The 21,730-nt window shown below is 34.1% G+C and overlaps 1 protein-coding gene across 1 annotated transcript in view; it reads left to right on the top strand.

The window, feature by feature from the left end:
* MFSD14A (major facilitator superfamily domain containing 14A) overlaps positions 1 to 21,730 on the top strand; it is a 34,982-nt gene that overhangs the window by 11,381 nt on the left and 1,871 nt on the right. The window contains exons 3-11 of the mRNA XM_074262777.1: positions 6,481 to 6,543; positions 7,495 to 7,622; positions 8,900 to 9,014; positions 12,978 to 13,196; positions 13,731 to 13,844; positions 14,644 to 14,715; positions 17,480 to 17,592; positions 18,647 to 18,744; positions 21,118 to 21,281. Coding sequence (XP_074118878.1) covers positions 6,481 to 6,543; positions 7,495 to 7,622; positions 8,900 to 9,014; positions 12,978 to 13,196; positions 13,731 to 13,844; positions 14,644 to 14,715; positions 17,480 to 17,592; positions 18,647 to 18,744; positions 21,118 to 21,281 — 1,086 coding nt within the window. The remainder of the gene's footprint in view (positions 1 to 6,480; positions 6,544 to 7,494; positions 7,623 to 8,899; positions 9,015 to 12,977; positions 13,197 to 13,730; positions 13,845 to 14,643; positions 14,716 to 17,479; positions 17,593 to 18,646; positions 18,745 to 21,117; positions 21,282 to 21,730) is intronic.

The following is a 21,730-nucleotide window of genomic DNA, read 5'->3' on the forward strand; positions in this document are numbered from 1 at the left end:
AAGGGGGTTGGGGAGTGATCCTAAATTGAGGAATAGAAGAATAAATTGTCACACAAATGTAAGGGAATGTTATTGTATTGTAAGAAGCAACAAAAGAGATGAGTTCAGAGAATCCTGGGGAATGATGCTTGGTGAAGGAGCAAAACCAGGAGAATATTTTATACAAGGCTAACATTGTAAAGAAAAAGAATTTTAAAAGACTGAAGACTCTTGATCAGTAAAGTTATTAACCATGTCCCTCTGAGAACTATGACTCCTTTTGTTTAAATGTGTTTTGTTTGTTTGTTTTTACTTTTTTTTTTTTTCTTCCAGTTTTTGTTTGGGAAGGGTCGTTAGATGATACTAGGTAAACAAAAAGAGACACAAGAAATAGGGTACTATTGAAACATTTTTTAAATGAACAAAAAGAAAAGTTTAGAAGGAAGCACAGAAAAAAGCAGGATAGTTCTGAAAGAAATATATTATGTACTTTTTTTTTTAAAGATTCAATTTCATATACAGTCCTCTTTTCTATGTATATAGAAATGTTCCTTGGCTTTTGGTGTTTAAATTCTGAAAAAAAAATTTTTTTTTTTTAATAAAAGATTACTTTCCATTTATTTTGTTTATGGGTTTCATTGTGCCTAGTTATTTACTTGTCTCCCCATGATGATAAAAATTTTTTCATTGTGAAGATAGTTTTCACTTTTCTTTTTATCTCCAGCACTGAACTATAGTGCTTGGCAAATAGCAATTACTTAATAAATGTTTGTGGATTGATTTATGGTAGTCATAATTTAGGGTAGTATTTGAATTTTTCTATTTCCTGCTTTTTATTATATCAGTCTCATTTGAATTAGATAAGGTTGGAACTGCTATAATTGTCAATTATCTAGCTACATGACTATTATGCATACATTCTGTATAATTAAGAGTACTCTGATTGCAGACTGACTTTGTTGATATCACAGATTAATCTGTAAGATTTAGGAAGTTGTATGAAGCTCAGAGATGACTTACCTCTGATCACATTGCTAATAAGTGTTAGAGATTTTGAACTCTAGTCTTCTGGCTCCAAATTCAGCTCTGTTTAGTATGTCAGGTTATTTTTCATTCTTCCGTGTTCATATAGGAAAGATAAAATAGTTAGGCATAATATTTCTTTTTTTTTTTCCCATTAATAATAGCTTTTATTTTCAAAATGCATGCAAAGATAGTTTTCACTGTTCACCCTTGCAAAACCTTGTTTCAAATTTTTCTTCCTCCCCTAGATATCAAATAATCCAGTGTATTAAACATGTCCAATTCTTCTACACATATTTTCACATTTATCAAAGCATAATATTTCTAATAGAATATTTAATTTTAGCTGATCTATGATTCCATTTTTAAGACTTCTTATATTAAAATACTTTTGTATTGATTAGGCTATTTTGAAAAATCTTTTTTAAAACTAACAAGATGTTTTATATTTCTTTTGGATAAAAGATATTAAAGAAACATTTGTGTTTATAATGTAAAATGCTTTAAGTAGATTAGGACAAGAATATTTAAAATGGCATAGTGACATTAATCAATTTTCCAGTTGAAGTCACAGGTTTATTTAAATTTTATTAGAAGAAATTTAAGTTAATTATTAAAAGAAATTTTTTCCAATATATTTTAAGTTCATTGAATTTTTCCCAATACATGTTTAAAAATTCTCAACATTCATTTGTTAAAATTTTGAATTCTAAATTCTCTTCCTCCTTCCTCCCTCTTGATAAGTAACCAATGTGATACCAGTGATACCTGTGCAATCGTGTTAAACATTTTCACATTAACCATGTTGCAAAAGAAAACACTAAAAAAAAAAAAACTAAAAGACAGTAAAAGAAATGTGTTTCAATCTGCACTCAGAATTAATTTCTTTTTCATGGGTCCTTTGGAATTCTCTTGGATCAGTGTAGCAGAGTTTTTCACATTTGGTTATCATTAAAGGATTTTTCTTTTTAAGCACTGAAATTTGATCCTGAAGAAGCTAATGAACTCTTTCCTAGAGTTTAGAGAATCACTGGATCTGAATTGGAAGGAACCTTAAGAGAACACTTATTATCTACATATGAGGAAAAAAACCACTTCTACACTATATTGACAATGACATTTTTTCCTCTTCCCCCTCCCAAAAAGGATAAACATTACTTTTTGAGATAGCATATTCTATTTTTTGATGAAATTATTATGAAATTTTCTCATATAACAACTTCAAACTTACTTTTTTATATCTATTGCTTTTAGCTCTACAATTTGGGGTAAGCAAAAAATATCTAATCTCCCTTTCATGTGTAGGGTAGGAGTCTTTTTTTTTTTAATAAGTTGGGCTGTTGCTTTATGAAGATGGAGAACACCATTTTCTTCCCTACCCTGAAGCATTGGTACATCATAGGCACTTAATGATACATTGATTGAAATATGCCATTCTGCAACTTAGTTCTTAATTAACCATGGGTCCAAGTTGACTATGTCTAATCCCTTTCTTATATGATAAACCTTCAAATACTTGAAGACAGCTATCATATATTCATATTAAAAATTTTCAACATTCAATCAATCTTCAATTCCAATAGTTATTAAGCATTTATTAAAAATCTATGTCAGACACTGCTCAGTAAGTTCTTAGGATACAAAGAAAAGCAAAATATCAAAGAATTCTTACTGTGATGGGGGTGCTAACATGCAAAAAAATGCAGAGAAGAGATATTTAAATTAATACATATGTATACATAGAAGGGGTCCTACACTGATGTGTGTGTGTGTGAGAGAAAGAGAGAGAGAAAGTGTGTCTCAGGGGGAAAGCAGTAATTGTGAGGGAACTTGAGACATGCCTTTTGCAAAAGATGAAACTTGTGGAGTCTTAATGGAGGGCAATGAATTTAGAAAGTGAAGGCAAAGAGGGAGACCATTGTGTAGGGGTCTGAGACAACCACTAAAAGGCAGTTGGGAGATGGGGATGTTTGTTACTAGCAAGAAGCAGGTCCTTGTTGAATTGTAGAGTTTATGGAAAGAAGAAGGGGTCTGGTTGTGAAGTGCTTTAAAGTCCAAACAGCATTTTATATTTGACCCTAAATGTAATAAGGAGTTTCTAATTTATTGAATGGAGGGGCAGGAGAGAGTGGGGCTATACGGTTAGACAAGCATTATTGAAAACTGCATGGAGGACTGAGTACAGAGAGACTATGCCCAAGGGAAGGAGATGGTTCTAGCATGAGATGATGTGTAAGCACCCCTCTGGGGATGATGACTCTGGGTTGAAGAAAGAGAATATGTAGAAGAGGTGTGTAAAAGAGGCTAGAAATGTGAAGATCTGACAATAGATTGTGCAGGTGGGATGGGGGTTAGTTAGGAGCTGAGAATGACAACCAGGGCTGTAAATCTGTCTGACAGGATAATTGTATCCTCATATTAAATGGGAAATAGGGAGGGGTGTTGGAAAAAAGATCCTGAATTCTGTTTTGTCTGTAATGAATTTGAGATATCTATGGGACATTCAATTCCACAAGGCATTTGGTGATGTTGGAACCCAGAAGAAAGCCAAGGGTTGGATACATATAGATCTTCATAGCGTCTGTATGGAGGTGATAATTAAACTTATAGAATCTAATAAGATAACTAGATATATAGCCGTTTCTTAACCTTTTTTGAATCATGAAACCCTTTGGCAGCCTAGTGAAAACTGTAGCCTTCTCAAAATAATGTTTTTAAATATTTGAGGTTATTGAGAGGTTAGTGAAAAATAAAGATAAAATTGTTTTTCCCCACTGAAATTTACAGACTCCAGGAACATCTAGCTATAGACTCCTTCAGGAGCCTATGTTATTCTGACACAGGGGAAGAAGAAAAGGTGGCCTGGGTCAGATATTTAGGGGAAATATAGTGAGCATGCTCATAGATAAAGATCCAGCAAAGGAGAGATTGAGAAGAGTATGATGTGATCATAAGCACCTTTGCTATTCTGGATTGTTCTTTGCTTCTCCATTATACTGATATCCTGTTCGAAGTGTGATGCTCATAACAGATAATTACAGTACTCCAAACATCCAGAAAATACAATAAGTCAGGCTCCTCCGTGATCCTGAACAACTGACCTTTTTTTGTCTCCTGTCTTGTACTCTTGGTGATTCATTGTGAGCTTAGAATCCATTTACATCCAATATTGGTGGAATTGTAAACGGTAATCTTGTTAAGAGAATGGAACTTGCAGTTGACTTAAGTCCATTATTGGGAATATGTCTTGATGAATATAATTAAAAAGCTAAATAAAAGCATTCAAAAAATTACATAACAATTATTTGTAGTAAAACTAAAGGCTACATGTGTGTCTGAAAATTAGGGGAATGATTAAGTACATTTTGGTACATTAAAAAAATGGAATGTAAGATAGAAAAATATGAAGAATGTGAAAAAAATAACAACCATGGAAGAATTAGCAGGATATTGAATTTATCTCCTTCAATTTAGCTTATTGTCTTTTATAAATTGACAGTCACCAAGCACTTTTTTTTTTATTTTATATATATATATATATATATATATATATATATATTTTATAATATTATCCCTTGTATTCATTTTTCCAAATTACTCCCCTCCCTCTATTCCCTCCCCCCGACGACAGGCAATACCATACATTTTACATGTGTTACAATATAGTCTAGGTACAATACATGTGTGTGAATATCATTTTCTTGTTGCACAATAAACATTAGAATCCGAAGGTACTTGCAACCTGGGCAGACAGATATTAGTGCTAACAATTTACATTCACTTCCCAGTGTTTCTTCTCTGGGTGTAGCTACCTCTGTCCATCATTGATCAACTGGAAGTGAGTTGGATCTTCTTTATGTTGAAGATTTCCACTTCCATCAGAATACATCCTCATACAGTATTGTTGTTGAAGTGTACAGTGATCTTCTGGTTCTGCTCATTTCACTCAGCATCAGTTGATTTAAGTCTCTCCAGGCCTCTCTATATTCCTCCTGCTGGTCATTTCTTACCGAGCAATAATATTCCATAACCTTCATATACCACAATTTACCCAACCATTCTCCAACTGATGGACATCCATTCATCTTCCAGTTTCTAGCTACAACAAAAAGAGCTGCCACAAACATTTTGGCACATATATGTCTCTTTCCGCTCTTTAGTATTTCTTTGGGATATAATCCCAGTAGTAGCGCTGCTGGGTCAAAGGGTATGCACAGTTTGATAACTTTTTGGGCATAATTCCAGATTGCTCTCCAGAATGGCTGGATTCTTTCGCAACTCCACCATCAATGTATTAGTGTCCCAATTTCCCCACATCCCCTCCAACATTTGTCATTATTTGTTCCTGTCATCTTAGCCAATCTGACAGGTGTGTAGTGGTATCTCAGAGTGGTCTTAATTTGCATTTCTCTGATCAGTAGTGATTTGGAACACTCTTTCATGTGAGTGGATATAGTTTCAATTTCTTCCTCTGAGAATTGTCTGTTCATATCCTTTGACCATTTATCAATTGGAGAATGGTTCGGTTTCTTATAAATTATGGTCAGTTCTCTATATGTTTTGGAAATGAGACCTTTGTCAGAACCTTTGTTTTTAAAAATATTTTCCCAATTTGTTACTTCCCTTCTAATCTTGTTTGCATTAGTATTATTTGTACAGAAACTTTTTAGTTTGATGTAATCAAAATCTTCTATTTTGTGATCAATAATGATCTCTAGTTCTCCTCTGGTCATAAATTCCTTCCTCCTCCACAAGTCTGAGAGGTAGATTATCCTCTGTTCCTCTAATCTATTTATTATCTCCCTCTTTATGCCTAAATCATGGACCCATTTTGATCTTATCTTTCACCAAGCACTTATTGAGCACCTATTATGATGTTCTAGTCATGGTGCAGTAGTAGGGCTACAAAAGACAAATGAAACCATCCAGTGCTCACATTTTATCAATTAAGTCAATATGTGTATAAATAAGTATATTAATAAACATACAAAGTAAAATTCTTTATCCTGGATAGGTGCTTGAATTTATATCTAAAAAAGACTTACCATCTAAGGTACCACTTGAGCAGGGTTTATTGGTTTTTCTATTGGTTTTCAATTTTCACTAAAGCTTTGCAATAAATCATTCATGGAGATTGTGTGGATACAAATTTATATTATATACTGCTTGAGTACAAAGGAAGATAGAAAAGTAAATAAGACAAGTTCCTTCCCTCCAGGAACTGGAATTATATGTTCTCATATACATTTTCACATTTTTTATCACATAGTTTTTCTTTTAATGTAAAAATATTTATGTGAATTGCATGGCATAACTTTTTTTTTTTTTTTTTCTTTAGGCAAGACATTTGGGTTAAGTGACTTATTTCCTCAGGGTCACGTAGCTATTATGTGTCTAGTGTTGGATTTGACTCCATTGCAGTGCTCTGTCCACTGTACTACCTAGTGTTTATAATAATAAAATGTTAATGTTTTCCAGGTATTACATGAAACCTTCCCTAAACATACATTTCTAATGAATGGCCTCATTCAAGGAGTAAAAGTAAGATTAATATTTTTTTATTCCTATAAACACAAGTTCATGCAATGAGTTATAAGCAGTATATATATATATATATATATATATATATATATATATATATATATATATATAAAATATATAATATAAGCAGTATATATATATATATATATATAAGCAGTATATATACTAGAACTTTTAAATGTTACTTTATTTTTCTTAATTTTTTTGTAGCATACTGGTATTTGGTGAATTACATAATACTTTTTGTATCTATGGTATAGTTTTTATAACAGATAATATGATCCCTCTTGCAGCATATTCACCTTTGAAATTTGCCATTTAATGAAGAATACTGCATTTTTTTATTTGTAAGCAATTTTCTAGAGATTTATTTTAGAGATTAAGAATATAGTATAAACAAAAAGAATTCTATGATCTTTCCTGCTGACCTTTGTATTGCAAAGATTTATCAATGATGCATACTCTTTATTCTTCTAGGTTAAATTTGATAGTCACTTAGAAATATAAAGTGCAGGAATATCTTTTAATGTGCCATTTCACATAGAATTGATCACAGTGATAAATCTTTCATGACCAAGAATTCAGCTAGGTGTTTTCATTTGGTTGACTCTCTTAAGTCCTTCAGATGATTTTTTGCTTTTGTGTAAATTATATCCTTTCTTCCAGCATTTTGATGGAAAATGGAGATTATGTTCACTGATCTTTATAAAGTTGTATTTCAAAATCAAAAGCTTTGATTTTTTTTTTCTTAGTCTTAATAATACTACCAGGGTTATTGTTGTTTTAAATGTGTTCATGAAATAAAATATTTCTCTGGAAGACAGTAACTGTAAACTTGTCAAATTGGAAGTGATATTATTATATTATTATAATTATAATGTATGGCATAACATTTTTTATGTAAGCTGACTATATGAATTTGTGAAAATTCATTTTTAAAAATTGTTTTAGGGATTATTGTCATTCCTCAGTGCCCCTCTTATTGGTGCTCTCTCTGATGTTTGGGGTCGAAAATCTTTCTTGCTGCTAACAGTATTTTTCACTTGTGCACCAATTCCATTAATGAAGATCAGCCCTTGGTAAGTAAAGATAAGGTTTTATCAGCTAAATACTACCTTCTGTCCTCTCTCTCCTATTTTTAAACCTGTGAGGTTAGGTTTTTCTTTCTAGCATAGATTTGCCATTGAAATTTATAAAAAGACTTTGAGAAGGTATAGTAAGCAGGTCATGAATCGAAGAAATTTAAAACTGGAAATAATCTCATGTTACATGATCTTCAATACTTCCATTCTATAGATGAAGAGAATTAGGTCTAGGGAGTTTAAGTGATTATCCAAGCTTACTACTTGGAAGGTCCTAAGTTAGGTGTCCTCTGACCCTTTGCTTTTTCACTTTACTGAAACTTTGCATATTGTGGCACAGGTGATGGTTAAGTTATTGAAATGAAACTTCAGTGGGCATCTCATCCTGATATAATCATAAATGTGAAGTGGATCTACCTTTGAAATAGAAAGTAAAATTCTCTGGAAGTGTACAGACAGACAAGAAAAAGCCTTTTAAGTGGAATGATTACTTTGAAAGTTTTATTATTACGTTGTATCTATGCAGGAGTCTTTCCTCCCCGCCCCTGAGGCTGGGGTTAAGTGACTTGCCCAGGGTCACACAGCTAGGAAGTGTTAAGTTTCTAAGACCAGATTTGAACTCAGGTCCTCCTGAATTCAGAGCTGGTGCTCTATCCACTGCGCCACCTAGCTGCCCCCCATGCAGGAGTCTTTTAAAACTGGAAACATCTGTGTTACAATAGGAATTTCTTACAGTGTAGTTCCTTATTATTATCCCAAGTTGATGGTGGAACAGCTATGTTTAATAAGTTAAAGTTTAGTTATCTGGGTTTTGTTTTGTTTTGTTTTAATTCTTTCAGAATGCTCTTTGGTAATTTTAATATCTTCCAGGTTTATTCAGGAATTCCATCCTAACAGATTTGGCTAGCATGTTACTTAGTTTATTTATTGTTATGTAAAGTGGCAAATATGGTAAAGAGTGGAGCTCTTTTTTATTTTAATAAATGTCTATAAGGATTATTAAAAGATCCTCAGTAGTTAGTCCAAGTATCTTATGAAATAGTCATCTCATTAATTCAGGTTTTATTTTTGTCAAGTGGGCTCCAGCTCTTTTTTTTTTTTTTTTTTTTTTTTTTTGTATGAGCTATGAAAGTTAAATTTTTGGAAGCAGGATTTAGTAAGTAGCTCTAATAAAATATTTATTATTTGAATTCTGCCATCTTTACTTTGAATCACTTGTGGAACTTTTGGAGGAAAATTTTAATTATCCTAACCTGTTGGTTATCTACTTCTAGGTGGTACTTTGCTGTTATCTCAGTTTCTGGCGTTTTTGCTGTGACTTTCTCGGTGGTATTTGCATATGTGGCAGATATAACTCAAGAACATGAAAGAAGCATGGCTTATGGGCTGGTAGGTAATATTATTTACTAGAAGCAACCCTGCCTTACCACTAATTGGCCTTGAACTATTATTTCACATTTTATTTTATTTTTTCAAGCTTCAAAGTGGTAATTTATTGTACTTTGAAGTTCATAAGGGAGAGGAAAATGAGAAATCAACATAAAACTTCGAAATTCTTGGAGCTAATTTTTGAACCTTGCTCATCTCTGAAAGTTACCAAAGAAAGTAAACAAGCCTTACATTTTTTTTTTTTTTAATTAAAGCTTTTTATTTACAAAGCACATGCACAGGTAATTTTTACAACATTGACCCTTGCATAACTTTTGTGGCAAATTTTCCCTTTCTTCCCTCTACCTGCTCCCTAGCTGGCAAGTAGTCCAATACACATTAAATATGTTGAAATACTTGTTAGATCCAATATATGTATACATATTTATACAGTTATCTTGCTACACAAGAAAAATCAGATCAAGAAGGAAGAAAGAAAAATTGAGACAGAAAACACAGTGCAAGCAAATAACAACAGAGAGAGTGAGAATGCTATGTTGTGTTCCACACTCTGTTCCCACGGTTCTCTATGTGGCTGTAGATAGCTCTCTTCATCACTGCACAATTGGAACTGGTTTGAATCATCTCATTGATGAAAAGAACTACTTACATCAGAATTGATCATCATATAGTCTTGTTGTGGCCATGTATAATGATCTCCTGGTTCTGCTCATTTCACTCAGCATCAGTTCATGTAAGTCTCTTCAAGCCTTTCTGAAATCATCCTGCTGGTCATTTCTTACAAAACAATAGTATTCCTATATCATAATTTATTCAGCTATTCCACAACTGATGAGTATCCATTCAGTTTCCAGTTTCTTGCTACTACTAAAAGGGCTGCCACAAATAATTTTGCACACACGAGTGCCTTTCCCTTCTTTAAGATCTCTTTGGGATATAAGCCCAGTAGAAACACTGCTGAATCAAAGGGCATGCACAGTTTGATAACTTTTTTTTTTTTTAAATATCTTTTTATTGACAATACACATGCATGGGTAATTTTTCAACATTGACCCTTGCAATCACTTCTATTCCAACTTTTCCCTTCCTTCCCTTCACCCCCTTCCCTAGATGGCAGGCAGTCTTATACATATTAAACATGTTAAAGTACATCTTAAATACAATATATGTATACATACTTATACAGTTCTCTTGTTGCACAAGAAAAATCTGATTTAGAAAGACAAAAATAACCTGGGAAGAAAAACAAAAACGTAAGCACTCCACACTTATTTCAGAGTGTTCTTTTGCTGGGTGTAGCTGGTTTTGTTCATCACTGATCAATTGGAACTGAATTGGATCCTCTCATTGCCGAAGATAGCCACTTCCCAGTTTGATAACTTTTTGAGCAATGGTTCCAAATTTCTCTCCAGAGTGGTTGGATCTGTTCACAACTCCACCAACAATGCATTAGTGTCCCAGTTACCCCACATTCCTTCCAACATTCGTCATTATCTTTTCCTGTCATCTTAGCCAATATGACAGGTGTGTATCAGAGAAATGCAAATTAAGATAACTCTGATCAATAAGTGATTTGGAGAATCACGTTTCATGTGGCTACAAATAATTTCATTTTCTGCATTTCTCCTTTGACCATTTATCAATTGGAGAATACAAGCCTAACATTTTTAACCACTGGAAAAAAAAATTGAAATATTAATGCCTGTTTTCCTTTTGCAAACATTGTAGGCATCATTCTGTTTGATTCTCAATGCCAGTCTGTGTTCTATACAAGTCAATAGCATAAAAGTGAAATTTCATCTAATTTGATCTGTGCCTTTCTCTTCAAAATCTGCAAATTTTCAGCTTATTAACATTTTTAAATGAACCTGATTAATAACCCAAATCAAATTTTTTCTTGCTTCAAATCATACCCATAGGTTTGCCTTTTCATTTAAGAAAGAAAACAGTACACTTCAAGAACTGCAAAATTTATGCTGGAAATATTACAGAGTATATGTACCCTCTTTAGATAGCATGGATAGGAACTGGACCTATGATTTCACTGACATAGGGATTCCAAAGTGAAGGCAAAACCTCCACAAATGCAAGTCAGCACCTTCTCTTCAAAGATTAAGAGTTTTAGAAAGCTCCTTGGAGCAGTGTACATTACATTTTAAAGAGGAAATAAAAGGCAAATAACCACCATCTAGGTCAAAGCTCTTACTTTGAGGAACCATTCATGTCAGATGAAAAAAAATTCATAAGACTGTCTGACTTTCAAAAGTGGGTGATGGTAGTGTCAGGTGAGAGGAGGAGTATATTCAGGATGATACAAAGATGAAATCAACAAACCATGGTAACAGATTAGATATGGAAAGTGAGAAATCTGGATGGCTCCTAGATATTGAGCCATCATTTGGAGGATGACAGAGCCCTTTTACAGTAAGAGGGAAAGGAAGTGGCAGGAAGTTTTTGGAGGTGGGGGAAGTTATTGAATTTGGTTTTGGGCATGTTGAATTTAATATGTTTATTGGAGTTCAAGATGTATGTAAGGCAGTTGGAGATGCAAGATTTGAGGTCAATAGACCTCAAATGGGGCAAAAAAGGAAGCTGAGGAGATCACCAATGAAAGTAGTATAGAAAGATAAGTGAGATATATTGCATCTAGGTTATATTGTAACACATGTAAAATGTATGGGATTGTCTGTCATCTAGGGGAGGGAGTAGAGGGAGGGAGGGGATAATTTGGAAAAGTGAATACAAGGGATAATGTTATAAAAAAAATTACTCATGCATATATACTGCCAAAAAAATTTATTAAAAAAAAATAAATAAACTTTCTACCTTTTGGATCCTGAAAAAAAAAAAAAAGATAAGTGAGGCTGAGGAACATCTATTCTAGAAGAATCTAGAAGACAGAAAAAAAAAACTATCAGATAGGTAGAACAAGAAAGAGGTATGTGCTGAAAATCTAGAGAAAAAACTATGAAGAGGGAATGATCCACCATGCCAAAGGCTACAGAAAGTTGAGAATGAAGATAGAGAAAAAGCCTGTGTTTTCAAAAGATTTTTAAGAGGGAACTATATTGAGGATACTTTAAAGAAAGGATGCATTTGGAGGAGGAAGAACAATTAATACAAAAAAGGGGTAAAGAAGGACTAAAAGATACTAGTATTTATTTATTTTTTTCTGAGGCTGGGGTTAAGTGACTTGCCCAGGGTCACACAGCTAGGAAGTGTTAAGTGTCTGAGACCAGATTTGAACTCAGGTCCTCCTGAATTCAGGGCTGGTGCTCTATCCACTGTGCCATCTAGCTGCCCCCAGTAGTTATATTTGTAAAGACAATGAGGCAGATGTGAGAGATTTCTCATTCAGATCAGACTTATGACAAAGATATTTTGTAATATGTATCCTAAAGAGGTAATGAAAAAGGGGAACTTAGTATACTTTTAAAACCCTGTGTCATGTCAGTTGGTTCTTATAGTTCTATATTTGGCTTCATAGTAAAATATATCACAAGATTAAGGATCTGTGGAATCTCTCTTCCTGCATTGATGAAGGCCCATAATTCGGTTAATTTGGTAGATTGTCTTTAGTAACCAAAGATTCAGAGAGACCTATGAATTTCTGGCCCAGAGAGAAATGACCAAAATGTCATAACCCCAAGCCTATTCCCTCAGACATGTCCTTATTCCCAGACAATTTGAGATAATGTTAAAAGGAATCTTAAGGGAAAAAATCATAATATGTTAAAATATCCAAAGCTAGATTTGCCATTTTCTTAATTCCAGGTCCAACATTATCCTTGGTATTACCTATTTTTAGAGAAACAAAAAACAAAGTGCTTTTAAAAATATGTTCCACAAAAGCAATTTTTTTTAAGTAGTATAAATTTTATTTGTATTAGTGTACATTTAACAGGTTATGTTTCTATCTTTCCTATGTGAGGTTTCCTCAGATTTGCTCTTTATTTCTTTCAGGTTTCAGCAACTTTTGCTGCAAGTTTAGTAACTAGTCCTGCTATTGGTGCCTACCTTGGACGAGCATATGGGGACAGCTTAGTGGTGGTCCTCGCTACAGCCATAGCTTTGTTAGATATCTGTTTTATTCTTGTTGCTGTGCCAGAATCATTGCCAGAAAAGATGAGGCCAGCATCTTGGGGAGCACCCATTTCTTGGGAACAGGCAGATCCTTTTGCAGTAAGTTACTTATAAAATTATTTATACTTCCTCCCCTCAGTCCCCCTCCCCCCAAAATGGCGAATTGCATAATTTTAGTGTTGTTTTTTAAGTTCTGAGGTCCCCCAACTAAGTAGTTATTTATTATTCAACCAGTCAAGTGTATTTGTGATCCCCTTGATTTAGAAGTTTTCCTTAAGCCATGTTGTTGCAACCTTATTCATGACTGCTTATCCTCTGTGGCTCTTGTCTACTATAAGTTTACCAAAAAGTATTTACCTAACACGCTGGAGGACTTTATCATTTTTTCCCAATAGCTTGAGGATACCAACATGCTCTGGTTCTTTGACCTCTTGTCATCAATATTATTTTTGTTTTAAAAAGTATACTTATCTAGATAATAAAGCTAAGAATATACAGAATTACCAGATGCATTTGATGTACATTTTTGTAAAAAAAAAAAAAAATTCTGGTAAATCTTATCATTATTACATATTAAGATTAACTGATTATTTTTGGTTTAAGATCTTAATAGTTGTCTCTTTCTTGTTCTAGTCCTTAAAGAAAGTGGGCCAAGATTCTGTAGTGCTGCTAATTTGCATAACAGTGTTTCTCTCTTACCTACCGGAGGCAGGCCAATATTCCAGCTTCTTTCTATACCTCAGACAGGTAAATAGTCAATTTTGCCAAAATGGAATTTTATTCTTTGTGCAACCATAAATATTTGATATTTAATATCTACCAAAAAGTTATTTTTCAGAGGGATGTATTTCTTCCCTGCTGTGGAGTTGCTTTTGGTTATAATAGCAATACTAGTTTTTATGGATAGCATTTTGTCTAGCTTTTACCATTTGATCATTTTTCAGGTTTCCTTTTGCAAAATGGAGATACAGTCTTCTATATATAAGGATGTTAGTAAACTTTTCGAGAAGGATTTGGGCTTTCATGGTGGTCCTTCCATCTGTGCCTTTTCTTTGGTGTTATTTGGTACAGTAAACTATTTATATACACTTGCCTAGTTCCTTCCTAACTGGTATCAGATATTTTTGAGATATCTGGATAGGAATAAAAAAGAAATGTTTTGTCTTTTATAGATATTAAATGGAGAATTCTACCCTTATATAGCAGGATACTTATCTTTACTTGTTAGGTAAAATTGACCTAAAGTGCCTCTTTTGAAGTAACTTACACTTGTTTTCTCCATATCATATATTACTGGTTTCCATGAAGCCTGAATTTCTTAAAAAAAAGTATTACTTATTAAATTAGGCATTCTTAGAAGGTGCATTGATTATTTCAGACCTATAAGATATTCTTTCAGCTCAACAAACATTTTATTGAATGCCTATTATGTGCCAGACACTATTTTAGCAGTTTCTTCTACAATATAGTGTTTCTTATGCTATATACTATGCTGTACCTTTTTTTTTTTTTTTAATCTATTAATATAAGCTTTTTAAAACTCTAGATAATGAGATTTTCACCTGAAAGTGTTGCAGCCTTTATAGCTGTCCTTGGGATTCTTTCCATTATTGCACAGGTGAGTCCTACTTTCAAATGAAACTTCAAATTCACCCTCAGATGTTAATGCTTTTTGAACTATCCAGCAGCAGGATGCTAAAACATTAATTGTGTCAAAGGTGGTGAGGAGTAATGTGGAGTCAGGGAGATCTGTATTTAAGTCTCTCTGATCCAGTTTCTTCATCTGTAAAATAAGGGGATTGGACTATATGTTCTCTGAGACTCTTTCCAGCTCTACATCTATGATTCTTGATCTCCAAGGGAACGGATATACTGCCAACCTTCTAGGGAAAAAATATTTTAACTACTTGTTTAAAGGAATTTTTTTGTTTTAAAAGATACTATTTTTAAATTGCCCAAAATGGTTGGAGAGAGGAGAAAAGATTCTTTTAAAAAGCAAGGTAATTGAGTTTGAAAAGCCCCACCTTGGTTTTCTTAAAATTACAGACAGTAAGTGTCATTAAGTGATTCTCATGGGATAACACATGTGTATGATGGAGAAAAGCAGAGTTATGTGGTAATTTTGTTCATACAAAATTGACCTGATCTAGATTGACCTGATCTAGAAGTGGACAATATTTCTGTCAGTGCCTACTCTATCATTGAAGAGGAAAATAAAATCTCAGGACAAGGCACATAGACTTTTATGGTGTTCTTTCTCTTGAATTCAAATAACATTCAACAGTAGTAGAATATGTCTTGCTTTGTTAGCTTTAATTTTATTTGAATAAGGTTTTGCATTTATTGGTAGAGATTAAAAATTCAAGGCCTAAAATTTAGTGTCTTACCTGGATGCCTGTAGTTAACAGGAATAGTCAAATTTAAACTCTAATCCTAGTGACCAGTTGAAAAATGACAGCCCTTGTTTTGGCTCCTAAGTAAGTTGCAAGTTAAATCAGAGTGAGTTGTCAGGAACCTCAGAACTCATCTTCAGCCTTGTGCATTTGTAGGAATGGAATCCTCCTATAGCATAGCTGATAGAGCACAAATGATGGATAAACTCATTATCGTAGTGAACCATTTCTACTTGTAAATGTTTCAGGTTGTTAGAAAGTCTTTTCCTCATATTGAGCAAACTCTACTTTTTTGCAGTTTAAATTCATAGACTTTAGACTTGATAAGGTTCCCAGATATTTTAAATATGAGAACCTTTTTAACAGCACTTAATATTAGTATGTATTGTTTAGAAAACATATATTAAGGCTTCTATGATTTCAGTACTGTTTCTGAGTTAATTTGCATTTGATTAATAGCATCTACGTATATAAATATATATACAATAAAATGACATTTCTATTGTTGATGCAGAATAGCATTTATTTAACACTTTGAGAATTATGAAGCACTTTGATCATTATGCACAACCACCATGTGAAAGCAATGTTCTCATCTTTATTTTAAAAGATGAGAAAATAGAGAAAGGTCATGTAACTTGACTAGGTCTTATAGGTATCAGAATTTAAGCTGGATTCTTCCTGACACCAAATCCTATGCTTTTATCCATTCCAACTCTTAGCTACTATTGATGTGTTTATTTTTGGTTTCCCAGACATCTTGCAGTAATTGATTACTCTGGGAATTTCTAGTTGGGAACTACTTATCTGATCAATCCTCTCCATTTTACAGAGCAGCAAACTGAGCTCCAATTAGATTAAGTGACTTGCCCAGGTCACCCAAGTGATAGAACCAGTCTTTGATTTAGGTTCATTAACCCCTCCCCTTATTACTCAGTTTACCTTTTTGTATCTGTAAGTAGTTGTCCACCCACACCTTACTCCCATCCCTATCTCCTCTCCAGCTTTTCTTCTTTGAGTTAGATGTATCCATTTTCTTTGACAGATCATAGGCTCCCATGCTTTCCAATACTTTAATTATCCAGTTGTTTACCTGGATGTGTTCAGGTTTTCAGTGTTCTTCCTAAAATTTTGTTAAGACTACCTGGTGTGATGGAGGGAAAATAAATAATTTGGAAGACATTCCTTTTATGACCTGGGACCCAGCTTCCTCTATAGTAAAGGAAGAGAGACTCTAAGGCCTTAATCACTTCTAAATCCTATCAACATATATGAATTTTTTTTTTTAAGTTAAGAACATTTCCTGCCTGTTTTACATCGAAGTTATTGTAACATGTTAAAGTGCTTATATCATGTAAAGTTTTACAACATAAAGTTATTACAGATATTCATTTTGCAATTTAACCTTAAAATATATACTAAAATCTCTGATTAAAATGGAAAAATTAAAAATTAGTTTAAAAAGTTAAAAAAAACCCAGCTAGGTGGCGCAATGTATAGAACACCAGCCCTGAAGTCAGGAGGACCTAAGTTCAAATTCAGCCTTAGAAACTTAACACTTCCTAGCTGTGTGACCCTGGGCAAGTCACTTAATCCCACTATGAGGGGAAAAAAAAAAAAAGTTAAAAATTACAAAATTGTGAACTTGGATTTTATGTGGCCATTTCAGTATATATTGAGCCATTTTCCATTATTTTAATGCAGGTTTTTTTTAACCTCTGCTTCTCCAGGCCAGGTTTTTATTTAGTAGACTAGGTTTGAGTCTTGACTTGGGGGCAGTGGACAGCAAAAGTGAAATACATAATTGTCCAATTTTCCTTTGAATCCTTAACAATTAAAAACAAGGAAACTTTCTTCCCCATTTCTGCATTTCAAAAATTTCAGGATAAATTCTTGCAGTTGTTTGTGGAAATGCAAATCAAAGATAAAATGATGATAAAAATTATTCAGCAGCTTTAATTAAAAAGTTTTTTTCTTTAATTCTCTCAGACTATAGTATTGAGTTTACTTATGAGGTCAATTGGAAACAAGAATACCATCTTACTGGGTCTAGGATTTCAAATATTGCAGCTGGCATGGTATGGCTTCGGTTCAGAACCTTGGTATGTATATGAATTTGCATTTTAGATTTTGTTAGTGTATTTTATCTAAAATGGAAACTTTTTCAAGTATTTCTTTCTAAATATTATTTTATCTTCTAATGGGTACAAAATTTTTTACCTTGATTTTTATATAGAACCAGTTTGAAGGATAGAAAGTTCCTATTTCCTAGATAATTAATTAGCTGAGCCTTCAGTCTCACTTTAAGACCAGTGACTCCTCTGGACCCTAAATAATACTTAGCTTAGTTTGCAAATCATTTAAAAAAAAAAAACAAAACACTGTCTGTTTTTACAAAATCCCTTAACAAGAAGACCTGAAAGTTAGTTTTATTGATCATTTTTTTTTTCTGTTTAGAAAAAAAGAATTGATTAACCCCAGTGTTCTTTACTGGTGGCAAACCAGGAATGAGTGAGAAAAAGTCCAGTTGTTTTGGTCTTACTTCCATGACCTACCTCAGCTTTTCTTGCCACAGTCTGGTTTCCTGAAGTGAGGTGACCATGATGTCAGGATGCCCACAAACACCATTGTGCCCAGGTATCAGGGGACTTCATGATCTGCCCTGATGTGTCAGTATTGCTGAATAATCCCTTCTCTTTTGGCTTGGACTTGATAAGCTTTAGAAGCAGGTTTTCTGGTGGGGGTGGTGGCATTGGATTTGATTTTTAAAGAGACCTGAATTTGTAAGCTTCCAGGTTTCTTTAATGACAGAAAAAAAATATTCACTTGGCATCCTATATATAGTTGTTCACTAAAACTTCTCTTAAATGACTTAAAGATTGATGTAAAATTACCTATCTTTTGTCTACTGCTCTCTTGAAACTGGCACAGAAAAGAATGAGCACATCTTGAACAACAGGATTAGCTGGTGGTCATCCTGATTTCAGTGTTCAGAAAACATATCAGTATATTCTCTTAACAGGCCAAATTGTCTCTTTCTCCTAGCCCAGATAAAAATAACCCAGGTATAGGGATGAACTAAACTCTCCTAACAAATAAGTATGTCAGGTGTGCTGATTTTATTCTGAATTTTGCCTTTTGCTTTTTTGATTTCAGGATGATGTGGGCTGCTGGAGCAGTAGCAGCCATGTCCAGTATTACCTTCCCAGCTGTCAGTGCACTCGTTTCACGGACTGCTGATGCTGATCAACAGGGTAAGGAAAGAGGATAACTGTTGGCCTTCTTATAAAGGGAAAAAATAAGTCCAACATTTTATTTGTCTTCCCTAACTTCATATTTTAGTATACAAGCTTCTTAGTGAGGGATTATTCCTCAAGCTCTACTTCTGATTGACAAAGATTAGTTACAATAAGTGATTTTCCATTCATTTACAAAACAAAGATCTATATTCAAAACGTTCTAGCTTTTGTTTTTATGATGTTATGATGTTTCCACTTACTATGATGTTATGATCATAGCTGTGTAACATAGCAAATCATTGTTCCTGCTCATAACTTTTGGAGAGAGAATTTCATGCTTTTGCCTTTTTACATGGCTGGGTATAAGCAAATTGAACCAAATCTGGTAAGCATACCTGGGTACATCGGGATGAGACTATTTTGATAGGGGAGAAAAAAATAGTTTGAGAAGGATGTCTGACTATATTAGAATAGGGAGTAGAAAGGGAGAGCATTTAGCATAGTGGTGTAATGCCTTGGTTGGCAGGAGAGTTCAAATTTCATCCTCTAGGTCCTGCCACTGGCACCTGCTTTGTGACACTGAGAAAGTCATTTAACTTCTCTTAGCCTTATTTATAAAGTAGATCCCTACTTTACCATAGTAATTCTCTATAATATTTCACAGGGCTTTTGTGAGGCTCAAATGAGAAAATAAGTACATTTTGCAATCTGCAAAGTGCAGTATAAATTCCAGTCATCATTCACAGCTAAGAAAATCCTCAAGTGGAATTCAGTTAGAAGGAAACAAGCTTTTATACTGGGAATACAAGTATAAGCAAAAAGACAATCTCTGCTTACATTTTAGTGGAGGGAGACTATGATCAAAAGAGAGCAGAAAGGGATTGAGGGTGAGAATTGGAAGGGGAAGGAAAAAGGAAATGAGCATTTATATAGGGCCTATTGCTTTACAAATATCTGATCCTCAGAACCAGCCTGGGAGATGGATATTTTATGGTTGTAGAAACTGAGACTGGTTAGGGAGCTTGCTTTGCATCACAATGAGGAAACAATTTACACTCAGCTTTTCCTAACTCTAAACTCAGCACTCTTTCCCTCTGATAGAGGGGGAATGGTTTTGATGTCTGGAAGGTCCAGAGGAGAGTCAGGCAAAGTGTGAAGGCTGACTGGCCTCAACCTCTTCCCAAAATGGAGGTCTCTGGAGGGATTTGCCAGGGAGAGAAGGGGATTGTCCTGGAGAAAAGATATTCTAGGGTGAGGTTGATAGGATAGGTTGATATTCCAGAAGGAAGGAGGCTCCAGGCACCAAGTTTCAGAATAAGATGGCAGATGAAGTAATGGTTTCAAAGCCAACGATGTTGGGTACAGGGAACCCAGAAACTGGGTTCTTGGACATGGTGTCCATTTTCTCTTTTTGAAAAAAGTCATTTTGAAATTCTCCTGAGGACATCTGTGCTTTAAAAGGGTGCTCCTTCCAAGGCATGACCTCTCTGTTGGATAGATCAGTCTTGTCTAATCCCTGGATAGACAGTTTTAGCTCCCAATACCTTGAACTTTATGTTCAAGCTGCAGTCTTCAACCAGCTTACTTCTGTACCCTCCCCCAAGAGCAAGAGACTCTCAGTCTTGGAGGGAGGAAAGGAAAGAAGCATTTCTAGTTTCTCCCTTAGGAGCCTGCTGCCTTCCAGGAAAGTAAGAGATCAGAGATTTAGCCTTTACAAAAGAGAAAGACGAAAAGTGCAACATATTGCACATAATTGCTGCAACTAGTTAACAGAGAAATCCTGGATAGTCAGAATAATCTATTCAATTTGTGACATATTAAGATCAAGAAATCAAAGCAGAATGGTTCCATTACTGATTTTCCCAGTCACTTTAATAAACTGAAGGGATGTCTTGTCTAAATTGTCATTTTTGGCTGGTGAAAGGAAGAGGTCAAATAATTTTAACAAATAACTTCTACTAAAAAGGGAACTAAGTCTAATATGTTTTTTACTGCACCTCACATTTAAAGTATTATTTGTGACTTATCTTCACAGCTATATGTCTTCCAAATTCATAACTCCAATTATTTCATTCCTTTGATCCAAAAATATGAATATAATTCAACTGAACCACTTTTTGTACATTTCTACATGTCATCTACAAAACCTCCCGATCCTTTCCCCCTTGCCTTTTTTCTTCATGTGCACATTTGTGTATTTCCTCCTCCTCTATTTACTGTTAGATCCATGAAGCCAGGAGTTACTTTCATTTTTTTTTAATCTCCATTGCTTTAACATAAATGTTTGTGAAATGATCATTTAATTGATATGAAGATTATAATTGCAGCATAGAAATAGTTGTGTAACCAATAAATTAAATATTAAAGGATATCTTTTTTCCCATTTAGGTGTTGTTCAAGGAATGATAACAGGAATTCGAGGATTGTGTAATGGGTTGGGACCAGCTCTTTATGGATTTATATTCTACATATTCCACGTGGAACTGAATGAATTACAAATAACAGAAGCAGATTTAGGAACAAGCCAAGCTCCTCAGCACCACACCCAAGAGGTACTTTTTTCTTTTAGTTCATTTAATACATATAAAAATTAGGCTGCACTAAAGGACATTTAGGAGATTATTTTATTAAGACTTTTTGTCTTTCTCTTTTGTAAAGGCTACTCTGATCTCTTACTTTCCTGGAAGGCAGCAGGCTCCTAAGGGAGAAACTAGAAATGCTTCTTTCCTTTCCTCCCTCCAAGACTGAGAGTCTCTTGCTCTTGGGGGAGGGTACAGAAAGAAGTAAGCTGGTTGAAGACTGCAGCTTGAACATAAAGTTCAAGGTATTGGGAGCTAAAACTGTCTATCCAGGGATTAGACAAGACTGATCTATCCAACAGAGAGGTCATGCCTTGGAAGGAGCACCCTTTTAAATTATTTTATTGTCACAAGCTGCTTAGAGCAGATTTTCTACCAAAGAAATTATTTTAATACATTCCTAAATATAGGACTGGGTTTTA

This window comes from Sminthopsis crassicaudata, chromosome 4 (assembly GCF_048593235.1).
Source record: "Sminthopsis crassicaudata isolate SCR6 chromosome 4, ASM4859323v1, whole genome shotgun sequence".
NCBI lineage: Eukaryota > Metazoa > Chordata > Mammalia > Dasyuromorphia > Dasyuridae > Sminthopsis > Sminthopsis crassicaudata.